Source organism: Rhododendron vialii, chromosome 5a (assembly GCF_030253575.1).
Source record: "Rhododendron vialii isolate Sample 1 chromosome 5a, ASM3025357v1".
In the NCBI taxonomy this organism is placed as follows: Eukaryota; Viridiplantae; Streptophyta; class Magnoliopsida; order Ericales; family Ericaceae; genus Rhododendron; species Rhododendron vialii.
In genome coordinates this window covers 7,596,527-7,610,129 of record NC_080561.1, presented here as the reverse complement: position 1 = coordinate 7,610,129, position 13,603 = coordinate 7,596,527, and the positions used below count along the sequence as shown (strand labels likewise).

General features: G+C 39.6%; 2 protein-coding genes across 2 annotated transcripts; both read left to right on the top strand.

Annotated features, from left to right (window-relative positions):
* Nucleotides 1–21: 21 nt before the first annotated feature.
* LOC131325089 (peptidyl-prolyl cis-trans isomerase) lies at nt 22–806 on the top strand. The gene has a single exon (XM_058357156.1). It carries the CDS (start codon nt 93–95, stop codon nt 609–611), a length of 519 nt encoding a protein of 172 aa, XP_058213139.1. The 5' UTR covers nt 22–92; the 3' UTR covers nt 612–806.
* A 5,733-nt stretch (nt 807–6,539) lies between these two features.
* LOC131325090 (probable amidase At4g34880) lies at nt 6,540–13,214 on the top strand. The gene is made up of 6 exons (XM_058357157.1): nt 6,540–7,071; nt 9,777–9,787; nt 10,097–10,311; nt 11,132–11,374; nt 12,194–12,392; nt 12,846–13,214. The coding sequence occupies exons 1-6, from the start codon at nt 6,555–6,557 to the stop codon at nt 13,212–13,214; spliced, it is 1,554 nt and encodes a 517-aa protein (XP_058213140.1). The 5' UTR covers nt 6,540–6,554.
* The last annotated feature ends 389 nt before the right edge of the window (nt 13,215–13,603 follow it).

Genomic DNA, 13,603 nt, shown 5'->3' with positions numbered 1-13,603 from the left:
TTCCCAATCGCTTAAATCTTACGCGCATTGAACAAGTCAACTTCCCACTGTGTATTTCTGTGTGTTAGAGAGAGAGAGAGAAAGGAGAGAGAATGGCAAACCCTAAGGTGTTCTTCGACATGTCCGTGGGCGGGGCGCCGGTCGGCCGCATCGTGATGGAGCTCTACGCCGACACTACCCCCCGCACCGCCGAGAACTTCCGCGCCCTCTGCACGGGCGAGAAGGGCGTCGGCAAGTCCGGCAAGCCCCTGCACTACAAGGGCTCCAACTTCCACCGCGTGATCCCGGGTTTCATGTGCCAGGGCGGCGACTTCACCGCCGGGAACGGCACAGGCGGCGAGTCCATATACGGATCCAAGTTCGCCGACGAGAACTTCATCAAGAAGCATACCGGCGCCGGGATCCTCTCCATGGCCAACGCTGGTCCCGGGACCAACGGGTCGCAGTTCTTTATATGCACGGCCAAGACGGACTGGCTCGATGGGAAGCACGTCGTGTTTGGGAGGGTGGTGGAGGGGTTGGATATCGTGAAGGCGATCGAGAAGGTCGGGTCGAGCTCCGGGAGGTGCTCGAAGACCGTGACCGTCGCTGATTGCGGCCAGCTGTCTTGAATTTGAACTGAAATCTGAATAATTTGATCCGATGAGGTCTACTTGAGGATCGTTAATTTGTGTCTTGTCTCCCTATCTCTATCTAGGCTTGTGTTTTTTGTTGAGTCTGGTCTCTGGTTTGGTTACTTTGAATGGAAGGCTTTTGGTGTGTGTTTGGAAGTTTACTTCTATGGAAATAAGCGAGGTTCGTGTTTACTTATTGTTCTAGGTGCGATTCTGTTTTTGATTTTTACGTCTTCTCTATTCTCGATTTGTGTTCAGTTCGTGCACATCAGTGATTTGGTAGGGATTAGGGTTCGAGAAGATATTATTCAGTGCTCTGGCTAGAGGTTGAGCACGAATCTGGACCACAAATTGATGTGGGGTTCACTCTCAGATGTATAGAAATGTTCCAGATTCGTGCTCACCCCAGCGTATTGAATAATTTCTCGCTGGGAGAAGGGGCTTGGATGATCTCCTTCCAGAAAATTAGGTTTATGGAATCCACTTATTGAAGTTACATGATCGGATCAATTTTTAATACTAATTGGTATCAGGGACGGCAGAGTTCATCTGCATCCGATCGGGTTGCCGGTCGGTTAGATGAGTTTTGTTAATCGGGATTGCATACTCCGGGATTGGACTCGCCAGCTGACTTTTTTTAAGTGGATGTTGTCAGAAAGTCTACAGTTACCGATCGGGAATTTCCGATCGGAATCCCGACGCCCCGCCAGGCACTCTCTGGCCACCGGATGACCAATCCGATCCGTTCAATAATTCTAAAAAAAAAAACTGAGTGGGCCCCGCGCAAGAATAAATGGCATCCGACGTGTGTAAGTGGCCGATTCAAACACTCTTTTTTTGGCCGATCCAAACACCAAAATAGAGTGCTTGGATCAGCCACTTACACACGTCGGATGCCGTTTATTCTCGCGTAAGTCCACTCGGTTTTTTTTTTTTAGAATTATTGGACGGATCGGATCGGCCGTCCGGTGGCCAGAGCGTGCCCGGCAGGGCGTCGGGATTCCGATCGGTAACTGTAGACTTACTCGGATGTTGTAGGTAATTGAACTGTTCGAGAAACCGGTTGGCCCAAACGGTTGTGTGCATTTAAGTACGGTGAGGTGCTATTCGGTCGGATCGGGGTGAATTTGCCGAAAACCGATTGGGTTCGGGGTATATAATTTCAAGACCGATCCCGATTGGTATTAATTTCAGTTCAGTTTGGTTCCGGGATTTCGGTCCACCCCGAAATGGGCCATTTTCAAAATCTAAGTTACTAACAATGGACTGTTTGGGAAAAAACTTCAAAAAGGCTCATTTTGAACTGCAAGATTGAGGGGAAAAAAACTTCAAATTCAAAAAATTCCATATCCAACCCAAGCATGAAAAGTCAAGGCACCATTAGCCCAAACCAGAAAAGAAAAAGCAGGAAAAATAAACCTTTGAGAAAAACAGAACTTAATAAGATAAGTAGAAGAAATTCCATTTCAAAATTATGAACTTGCCGTCTTTTTAACACTAGAATTTCACTAACCATTGGTTAACAAGCTAGTGGACACTGCTCACAAAATGCTAATAATACACTTTTGTAAACTTCTATGCCTATTTCATGAATATCGAGATATTTTTGCACAATTATATCACTTTTCTAAGTGTGGTCAATATCCAATACCAACTTTCTAGCTAGTATAGTACGGAGTAATACATATTCAATCTTTTTGTTAGCAAATAAGAATAAAATCAAGTATGATTCTAAATATTGCTCTATTGTTAGAGATTTCTAGCTCCGCCCCTGGGTTCGGGGCTCATGAACAAAGTCCATGCATGTTGAAACTGAACTGGATTGGCCCGTAATAAAATCGGATGGGAGATGGGTCTTGCTAAAAAACGGAAGCATTATCTTTAGGATTTCATTTTATTGTCTCATTTAATTTAATATTCCATTGGCGAAGGTTACTTCCCTGTTCTGAGCCACTGGATTTAAACACGAATCGTCCTAATGACACAGACTATTGTGCACAGATATGTGCACAAAAAATTTATAAGATTGAATTAAGCACTTACATGTATTCTATCGAACTGATTTTCCACGAAGTTCATCAAAAAAATATTTTAAAATTAATGAACGAATCAAATTATTTTTATGAGTTCCAAAAATGGACTCTGCAAAAATCTGTGCATATATTTGTGCACAATAGCTTGTGTCGGCAGTGTTTCCGTTTAAACAAGGATAATGATGAATCCTTTTTCGAGTCATTTTCAAGGAAAGAAGATGGGGATGAAAAGAAGGTGTCAAAAGGGACGTGGCTATCTCGTGATGATTGTAAAATTGACTTTTTGATTTGTCTTTATTTAAAATATTTGTTGATCTATGTTAATTTTGTATTAAATTTTTATATTTATTATTCTTTTTGATGAGGGGAATAGATAAAATACGGAAATAATTAATTAAAATTCATAATTTTTTTAAAAAGATGAAAATAAGTTAAAAATACAGTTTTTGGCTCTCTTTTTTTGGTCGTTACTCAAAAAAACTGAGTTTCGATCAAAATTTTATACTTTTTCTATTTCTCCTGCCGAAACCAATATCCACAAAAAATTAATGTAAAATTAACAAAAAAGGAAAAAATTAAGTAAAAGTAAAACAAAAAAGGTCTATTTAACTCTTTTTCCAAAACCCACCCATAGTCGTTTACTGATAGAAAAAATGTTCGATAGCGGCCCCTTAACAAATCTGAACCGTTGATGACTTCCCTAATTATCTGATCATTTTGATGCTTCGACGTCGCTGGCCATTTATATGTCGACACGTAGGCATCGTGATATGCACGAGGATGTGGCGGATTGTGGCCTTCTGTATGCCATTTAAATTAGTGGGCGCAGCACTTTTCCTCTTTGCACCACGAATTAATTCCCTTGGTTTCGGGCTTTCTGGCCCTGCAAGGGACCCCCCCATTATTGGACGGTGATCTTGTGGAGTGTGGAATTTTAATACTCCTCCTGCATCATTTTTTTTTGCTTTTCTCGGGCTATAGTTTTTTGGATCAAGATTCTCTGTTCCGAAATTTTGGTGCAGCAAAGTGATTTTTAGTTGCAGGATCGTGCATAGAGATTTCGAACCCAGAACTGAATCTGAGGCCGAAAAATCACTTGGTATATTGGTACACTAAATTTCGGTACAGAGGATCTCTGGGCATATACTACTATTACTTTTGTTTTTTTTATGCTTTGTTTGGTTTGTGATTTAAGTAGTGTTTTTGAAAAAATGAGCGGATAGAGAAATAAGAGTAATGAATGGAGAGAGAGGTAAAAAGTAGAGAGAGAGTGAGTGAGAAAAGAGAGTAATGATTGAAAAGTTAGAGAAAGAAATGAGAGTAATGATTGAGTTGAGAAATATTTTTGAATAGAGTTGTGAAGTGAACAAGGCATTAGTCACGCGTTAGCTGATTTTATACTATCCCAAATCTGGTCTAGCATCTCAAAGGTTTGTTTGGTTTAGGCTTTGAGAGAGGTTTTTGGGGTAATAATTTGTTGAGAGAGATAGAAAAATGAGAGTAATAGTTGAGGAGAAAACTAACTAGGAACCGAGCGCAAAGAGAAAGGTTGGGTTCTGAAACCCAAAGCGAACTCGTTATAGGCAAGAAACGTGTGAGTTCAACCTCCATTATTTTTGTTTTGCATAGGATCTGATAATGGAATTATTAACGGACATGTTAGTCATTTTCATGAAATAGGATTGGCATCATCTAGTAATTAGACAATCGAGTACTTTCAGTTATCCGATTGACCTGATATTTCAATGAACTTTTGAAAAAATATCAAACTATTCTCCCCTTTTGGAGGATTAACGGTCCAATGAAATTTTATGGTTCCGCACACAATTTTGGTAAAACAAGCATAGAACCAGTGGATCCACCGGATTAACGATCCAATCCCCCTTCTCTACACTAGGTTATCAAACATGCCTACAAGAACTATAGAGTCCATAATTTTACTGCCACACCACTGTTGGACCAAATGCTTTGGTTGCTAATGCCTAATGTAATGACAAGCAGAGTGCTCGGTTTTTTTGTTTTTTTTTTTCATTATTTCAGCGGGACTCGATAGTTTCGTGGATGAGCATTATTAGTTTAGACTTAAAAATTAACGTTAACAAACACATATTCAGGAGTAATTAGTTCAGTCCACGGCATAGTCTGAGGTGAAACAACTTGCGGAGAGATTGCAAGAATTAGTCCGAAATGCGTGTAAGCTAGTCAGGACATTCTGTATTACCCAAATAAAAAATAAAAAAATTCCATGGCATAATCCTCTGAATAAACGAGCCAGAGGCAAATTGTCGGTAGTGTAGAGGTAGGCTAATTTTTGTTTCTTGTAGGCCAGGAAAGCCCAAAGATTAAAGCATCTTTCTGGGGTATGGAATCTGTTATGGGCTTACTAGCCCTTTTTTTGAACCAATTTGCACACTGGTTTCCTTATTGATCTGTTACTATTACTCCTCTCTCTTTCTTTCTTTTTTCCCTTCTTCTTCTTCTTCTTCTTCTTCTTTTCTCTCTCTCTCTCTCTCTCTCTCTCTCTCTGATCATTTACTGGTACTCCATCGAATTCGCGTACATAACAAGTTGAAATGATTCGGCCAGTGTGTCCAAAAAAAAAGGGAGAAGATTATGCCGGCATTAGGCCTCTCATAAATCTTATTAAGCCACCACAGAAATGAAACATATAGTTCGTTTTTTATTACCGATTTGTATGTTGTCTTGCTAGTTGAAATGATTCGGCCAGTGTACAGTGTGCGCCAGAAAAAAAAGAGGAGAAGATTATGCCTGCGTTAGTTTTCTTATAAATCTTATCAAGCCACCAGAGAAATGTAACATGTAGTTTGTTTTTTTATTTCCGATTTCTATGTTGCCTTTTTTTTTTTTGAACGAAATTTGTATGTTACTTTGCTAAACTCTCGTTAGTGATTTTTCCCCCAAAAGAATTATGTAAAGAACAGAGTTAAAAAGAAATGTGTGCGGTAAATTATACTCCCCCTGTCCACATTTGTTGGTCCATTTTGCAAATTCAAGTCATTTTAAAACCATTTTATCTTTTAATTTATAATATTTTTTATCCTTTTGAAAATATAAAATAATAAAATTAATTGAGATTTATTAAACAATATCTATATTGTGTATTTTTGAAGTTCTTATAGAAAGATATAAACATTTGAAAATAGCACAAAGTTTCAAAAGGAACTAAATAAACAAGGACGGAGGAAGTAATAGCAATATGATTCCGTGGTCTCTAGGTGTCAGATAACACGTGCTTTAAATGCATGATTTGGAAATTCTAATTCTCCGTAGAGAGAAATTCATTGGAGCTAGAATTTTCAATACCAATTATATGAGAATTTGAGAAATATTTGATAATTTCTCATTCCTTATGGATGAGTTTATTTGGGGGAATTTGCAAAATTCTCACTGTCACACGACTAGGGTTGCAAATAAACCGAGCAACTCGCAAGCTCGGCTTATTTGGTAAGAGCTTGGCCTGTTCGACAAAAACTCGGCTGTTAAAGTAGGTTCGGCTTGATTAAAAAGATTCATTTAGTAAATGACTAAGCTCGATTCTTTTAAGACTCAAGCTCAAATTTTTGACTCACTTAATAAACGAATTGAATTCAAGCTTAACAAAACTCAACTCATTTTGTTTGCAGCCCTATGATATGACTCATTCCATATTGTAAAGCTTATTAGCCACTTGACCTTCCTGAATGTACGATCATTAATTATCAAAATAGACGGTCTAAAATGCCCTACCGAATGACATGCAAGAAGCCGCACTACAAAATTTCCCCATCTAACATTGCCTATCACGCCACCCAATAACGTAATCTTCGATGGTCAAACTTTGACTTCACCCGCAGGTGATTGTCTCCCGCTGGTAGTACAGTGAAACGATTCACAAACTCTGCGGAAAATGGCGACAACCATCAATTCTCCACTCTCTCACCTCTTATTAGTAGTACTCTCGCTCCTCTTCCTCTTCGCTCTCACCAACAGTGGCCACGATTTCCCTATCCAGGAAGCCACAATCGACGGCATCCAGCGGGCCTTCGCCGACGGCAGGCTCACCTCCAGACAGCTCGTTGACTTCTACTTGCACCGGATCGAGACCCTCAATCCGGCGCTCCGCGGCGTGATAGAGGTGAATCCGGACGCGCGTGACCAAGCGGACGAGGCCGACCGAGAGATCGGGGCCCCCCGTGGGTCGCTGCACGGCATTCCGGTGTTGCTCAAGGACAGCATAGGCACGGCGGACAAGCTGAACACGACGGTCGGATCGTACGCGTTGCTGGGGTCGGTGGTGCGGAGGGATGCGACGGTGGTGGAGAGGCTGAGGGAGGCTGGGGCTGTTGTGTTGGGGAAAGCTAGTGTTAGTGAGTGGTATCATTTTCGGTCTTTTGGAATTCCGGACGGTTGGTGTGCTAGGAGTGGTCAGGGCGGGAGGCGGGGGCTCTGCCGTGCGGATGGGGCAGCAGCCCCTACCCACTCCTCAAAACACAGTCGTTTTGCTCCCTTTGCACGCACCATGCACTAAAGCCAGAAGTCACTCTGTGGTTTTGCTCCCTTGTGCACTCCAAATTTCTGCTTTCTTTTTCCTGGTTTGGTATCCAATGAATGAGCATGATGATTTTGTGGGGCTCATTTTAGATTCCAAAAAATATTTAAACTGCAAATTATTCTGAAAATATTTTTTTATGGATTCTTGTAAAAATTTAGCTCAAAGTGATATCCGTTAGGGCTTCTTTTAGAATTCGTAGGGTCCTACGAATTCTAAAAAAATACTTACCGATATCGGATTGAGCTAATTTTGTCGTAGAAACCAATAAATATTTTCAAACTAATGAGTGGTTTGAAACATTTTTTGTGAGCCCCGAAATGGGACCCATAAAAAATAGTCAATCAATAATCCAAATTTGAGTTTTTGGCCACTAAATCTTAGATTAACAATTTATTGATCTTTTGAGGGCCTCATTTTGTGTTTCACAAAGATGATTCAAATCACTTTTTATTATTCTTAATTTTTTAATTGGTTCCTATAAAAAAAATAGCTCAGTGCGATATTTTTGATTTATCCGCGCTCAGCTCAGTGCGATATTATTTTCAAAATCCGTAGGTCTTCTCTTTTTCGTAGAGGCCCTATAAATTCTAAAAAAAAACCCATACAAATTAAATATTAGATTGAACTAATTTTTACAAGAACACATAAAAAAATATTTTAAGAATAATTTACGGTTTGAATCAATTTTTTGAGACCCAAAATGAGTCTACAATGAGTCTACAAAGCATCATGCCCATTTATTGGGTACCTAACAAGGAATAAGATAGGCTGCATAAATTTGAATTGCCTAAAGAGCAAAACGTTGTGTTTTGAGGAGTGGGTAGGGGCTGCTGCACCATCCGCACAGCAGAGCCCCGCATCTTGCGGGCTCTGTTTGGCTCGATTCGTTTAGTAAACAGTTGAGTGAAACTCGGCTAGTTAAGGAAGGCATGACTAGATTAAAGAGGTTTGCTTAATAAATGACTAAGCCCGGCTTGTTAAGGCTAGAGCCGTTCAAGTTTTTGGCGAGCTTGAACTCGACAAAGCTCGACTCGGATCGTTTTGCTGCCCTAAATAAATGCGCCCACCTTCTAGCATACACAGAGAGAGAGAGAGAGAGAGAGAGAGAGAGAGAGAGAGAGAGAGAGAGAGAGAGAGAGAGAAGGAGAGAAGGAGAAGAAGAAACTACTAACCATGCTCGGACGCGGGGGCTCTGCTGCCCAGGGGTGGGCAGCAGCCCCTGCCCACACTCACACACACTCACACACGGCACCACTCACACACGGCACCGTTTCGTTAAAGAAAAAAAAAAAACTCTTCCGCTTGCAATCCTAAGGAGCAGAAACGTGATTATGAGAGCCTTAGAGTTAAAATTTAATTATGTCTCTTTAGAATAATATGATCAAAATAATAAGATCTTCACGTCAATTCAAACGGATTGAAAATTGGAGCATTTAATTTTTTAATCATATTTTTTAATATATAAACGGTCTAAAAAATTAAGTGTGCCACTTTTTAATTCGTTTGAACAAGTAGGAATATCTTATTATTCTAATCATATTATTTTAAAGAGATATAATTAATTTTTGTCTCTAGGACTCTCATAATTAAGTATCTGCTCTTTATTTAGGATCCTGTAGATCAGAAACGTGATTATGAGAGTCCTATAGACAAAAGTTAATTATATCTCTTTAAAATAATATGATTAGAATAATAAGATATTCGTACTTGTTCAAACGAATTCAAACGAATTAAAAAGTGAAAAGTGGCACACTTAATTTTTTAGACCGTTTATATATTAAAAAATATGATTAAAAAATTAAGTGCTTCAATTTTCAATCCGTTTGAATTGACGTGAAGATCTTATTATTCTGATCATATTATTCTAAAGAGACATAATTAAATTTTAACTCTAAGGCTCTCATAATCACGTTTCTGCTCTTTAGGATTGCAAGCGGAAGAGTTTTTTTTTTTTCCTTTAACGAAACGGTGCCGTGTGTGAGTGTGTGTGAGTGCGGGCAGGGGCTGCTGCCCACCCCTGGGCAGCAGAGCCCCCGCGTCCGAATGAAAGACGCCATAACTGTTGCTCTCATATCTTACAACAGATTTTGTGTCACTCTTATGCTTTTGGAAGAGATACTTTTCATAATCAGACAATCTTCCATTAGCACTCCGAGTCTCACTTTGATAATGAGATTTGTGAAGTTTGCTTTTCTGGTCATTCCGTTGAGAAATCAAAACAATTGGCCACTCACACCGGTATTGCAGTGTGTGTGTGGAGCCAAAGCATTATATAGAGGAGCGGGGGTCTTGTAGCGAGCAACTCTGTAGTGCACCATTTGAGCTGTCCATCTTGACAATCAATGGTTCAAATATGTTTGTTAACTCTTACGGTAAGAGTAATCTTTAACCAATAAGAGTACTCCAGCGAAATTGAATTATCAATTGCAGAAACAGACGATCTAGATGGTCACTGCACCCCTATAGTGACTTGCTCACTACAGGATCCTTAGATCCATTAGTAAGAGTTTTCTATAGCAACACTTAAGGGTAAAAGTTGGGGCATTATTGTAGTGGGCTTTCCCTATTGTCTAAAAGGATTAAAACAGGTTAAAACCCAGACAACATAGATTTTGAGACATGTCATCATTCTCACATACGTCAACTAAAAGTCCATTTAGCGAAACCAACTCATGTAAAGTTCTTAATATACAGGCGAACTTTTTAGGGGAAGCCGGCCTAAGGTAGCCTAGAGCATCTAAGTTTAGGATGTAATAATAATTAAGGTCCCCTTTTTCATTTTTACTTCATTTTATCAAGCAATGGACTTGGTATCTGGAAGGTGATTGAACAAAAACTTCTTGTGAGTTGGGATTAAAAGATGAAGTTTTTTTGCCCTTACTGTTTGGTTTTTGCAGAATCCTTATGTGGAGTCAGGGACCCCAAGCGGGTCCAGCAGCGGATCAGCCATATCAGTAGCTGCAAACATGGTGGCTGTATCACTAGGGACCGAGACCGACGGCTCCATAATAGGCCCTGCTGATTTCAACTCTGTTGTGGGGATCAAGCCCACTGTTGGACTAACTAGCCGAGCCGGTGTTGTCCCCATTTCGCCACGACAGGACTCAATTGGGTAAGTGTACAAACTTAATTCACGATTCTATCCACATTGACTTCCGCGGTTTGGCAATATGAAATCCTATCCGGTGCCTGTTTGTGTTGTTTGTGTGTTCTTGTTTTTCATTTCTAGAAGCCAGGTACTTTGGATCGGTTTCTGTCTACCTTTACTTTCTGAGTTTGGAATCCTTTTTTCGGAAAAAAATTCCAAACGAAAACTTTTCCACACAAATACGGAAGGGATTAGTGTTTTCAAAGTGTTCATTGTTTCTGCTTATGAAATCATGCAAATCAAGTACTTCATATCTTGGAAAACACAAGTTATTTATTTGATAGATAACCATAGCTCTAGCCTCATTTCTAGGAGCCAGTTAGTTGGAATTGCTTAGTAGAGCTATCTGCTGCCGGTTTGTTTCAGTTTTTGAAACTTTTTTTTGAAAAAAAAATCTTCCATTGCTAATCTTTTTGTGCACAAAATTGAAAAACAATAGCGGAAGGGGTTACTAACTTGTGTATTCAGATTTTCCATTGTTTCTGCAACGTTGAGTCTGTACATTTGTGCCAGTAATTATTCAGGAGTCTGTAAAAACTCTGCCATTGCTAATGCTTGTCATGGTGTTTCTTTGTTTGTTTTTGCCTGGTTCCGCAGTTGTTAGGTGCAGGACTGATATATAGCCAGGACCATCTCCTTGGATGGTTTGTTGTTTAGTTTGTGCTTAATGAATTCAAGTACCTATCAGGAAAAAAAAAAAGTGCAAAAACAAAGAAAATAAAGACTACAAAACAGGTATTTGATTTTTTCTACGGGATAACTTATACTGACATGACTATTGCAGGCCCATATGTAGAACCGTGTCAGATGCAGTTCAAGTGCTTGATGTAATCGTGGGCTTTGATCCGCGAGATTTCGAAGCAACAAAAGAAGCTGCCAAATTCATACCTGCAGGTGGTTACAAACAATTTCTCAACTTAGACGGCCTCAAAGGAAAGAGGTTGGGTGTGGTGAGGAATCCATTTTTGGCCCTTTCGAATAAGTCCACAGGTGTTTCCACCTTCGAAAGTCATCTGAACACGTTAAGGTAAAACATTAGTCATGGTGATAATATTGCCACGTTGCTAGTAATTCTAGTAAAAATCGTGACCTGGCACAATAGCAAGTGCTATCTGTAGTGACGGAACTAGGATTTGCATATAGGGGATGCTGAAACTTAAAAGTTAAAGCACGAAAAAATAAACTAACAAAAGCAGACTACATTTCCACACAAAAGAGTACAAGCATTTGTGGTTTACACTTTGCAAAACGGTTTACATTTATAGATGACAAAAGAGAATGATTTTGAATATATAACCCAACCACACCAAAATAGGACACGACGTTTTTTCAAGTCGTGAGTATTTTGGAAGCCTAGTTTTTTAGATTCCTTCCTTCAGCGATTGTTTCTACTTCCCCAAATAGTTTGGAAGCCAGTTTTCCAATTTCTTTGACGCTTTTCTTTAGATTTTGTTGTTTTCAATAGAAGTAAAGAGAACAAAGGCCCAACTTATTGGATTAGACCGCAAAGAACAGCCCGATAAAATGTTTTGTTTTTTTGATCCTCAATAAAATGTTTTGTTGAATGATAAATTTTAGAATGGGCTTTGGACTTTGCGTGTGGGGAAGCCAAAATCATAGAATTCTAACGTTTTAGTGTATACATATGAAATATCCATGTCGTAAATGGCAAATCAGGGCACCATCACACTTGACTGTAGTTCCGCCACTTGCTATCCGCTTCCAACGCACGAAAATTGGCCTCTTCACAATAAGTAGTTAGTTGCTAACGGGTACAAACTCAATATGTAGTTGGTTGCTTTTAGAATTACTCACAGGTTTTGGAAATTTTGTTTGAAAATTGAAGGCGAAGGGGAGCAACAATAGTGGATGATTTGGAGATAACGGATGTTGAAGTCATTTTGGATCGGTCTCAAAGTGGCGAAGCAGTGGCTCTGCTAGCCGAGTTCAAGTTGACCATAAATGATTACTTGGAAGAGCTAATCACTTCTCCAGTGCGGTCGCTAGCTGACGTTATTGCTTTCAACACAAATAACCCTGATCTGGTATGTAATTCCCCAAGTTAATTTTGATGTCTTGTGAAACTCACACAAATGCACAAGTAACCTGGGAATGAAAACTTTCTTTTGGTTATTCTTTTAACCTCTATTTGTATCGGTTGCAGTTTCCGAAATCAGTTTTGTAGAATACTTTAAAACTGTTTCCCAAAAAAAAGAGACTCATTGCTTTCATAGCTTAGTCCCTTTTTTTAGCAGAACGGTTTGTGAGAATATGAAGAACATCGTTGAAAGAAATGGGTTATTTCTGAAACATTCCCAGGATAGAAGTTTGAAAAAAAAATTGAAGCAAGTTTGCTGGTTTCTCTTACGGTCCCTATAACAAATTCAGAAACTGCAACCAAATCGGGAAGGTCTTTGAATTTTTATAGGTCTGACTTGCCACAAATTTGTGGACGTACGAAAGAAGACTTTATGCAATTGTGGAGTTGCTCAATGCAGGAGAAAGCCAACGAATACGGTCAGGAAAATTTGATTGCTGCAGAACGGACAAATGGGGTCGGCGAGGAAGAAAGGGAGGCGATAAGGATGATGGAGAATCTGTCGCAAAATGGTTTTGAGAAACTTATGAAGGAGAACGAGTTGGATGTAATGGTGACACCGGGTTGGGGTGCCTCTACTGTACTGGCAATTGGAGGGTACCCTGCAATTTCTGTCCCGGCCGGCTACGATGGCAGTGGAATGCCTTTTGGGATCTGTTTTGGAGGCCTGAAGGGCTCAGAACCGAAGCTGATTGAGTTTGCCTATGCTTTTGAACAGGCTACAATGGTTCGGAGACCGCCTTTCTCTGTCCAGGGAATTCAGCAATGAAGCTTACTTGTGATACTCACCAGAACGGCTTATTTCCATATTTTGTGAACTTTTATTTAGCTTTTGATCAAGTACTTTCGTGATCTGATTCGTCTTGGCGAGAGACTTGGAAGTACTGACCAAATTTGAGAAATGTTTTTGTACTTTCTGACTTAATGGGTTTTCTCAAATTTGATGCATACTTTTTCAATTCTTCTCATCGGTATGAAAAACGAAATCTTGACTAAAACTTACTCCCTCCGTCCCCTTTTTGAAGTTCAGTATTTCATTTTAGGTTGGCCCTTAATGAATATCCATTTTGTAAAGTTAATTGGTAAAAATTGGTACATTTTCTATTTTGTTTCTAAAAGTAGATTTCATTTTGAAAAGTTAGTGAGTAAAAGTGTAAT

Bases quoted from the DNA above. Each gene is read 5' to 3' on its own strand.
- LOC131325090 (XM_058357157.1), top strand. From the start codon at position 6,555: ATGGCGACAACCATCAATTCTCCACTCTCTCACCTCTTATTAGTAGTA. The intron at 11,375-12,193 runs GTAAAACATTAG...TGAAAATTGAAG, and splicing joins AGTCATCTGAACACGTTAAG to GCGAAGGGGAGCAACAATAG. The intron at 12,393-12,845 runs GTATGTAATTCC...TGCTCAATGCAG, and splicing joins ACACAAATAACCCTGATCTG to GAGAAAGCCAACGAATACGG.
- LOC131325089 (XM_058357156.1), top strand. From the start codon at position 93: ATGGCAAACCCTAAGGTGTTCTTCGACATGTCCGTGGGCGGGGCGCCG.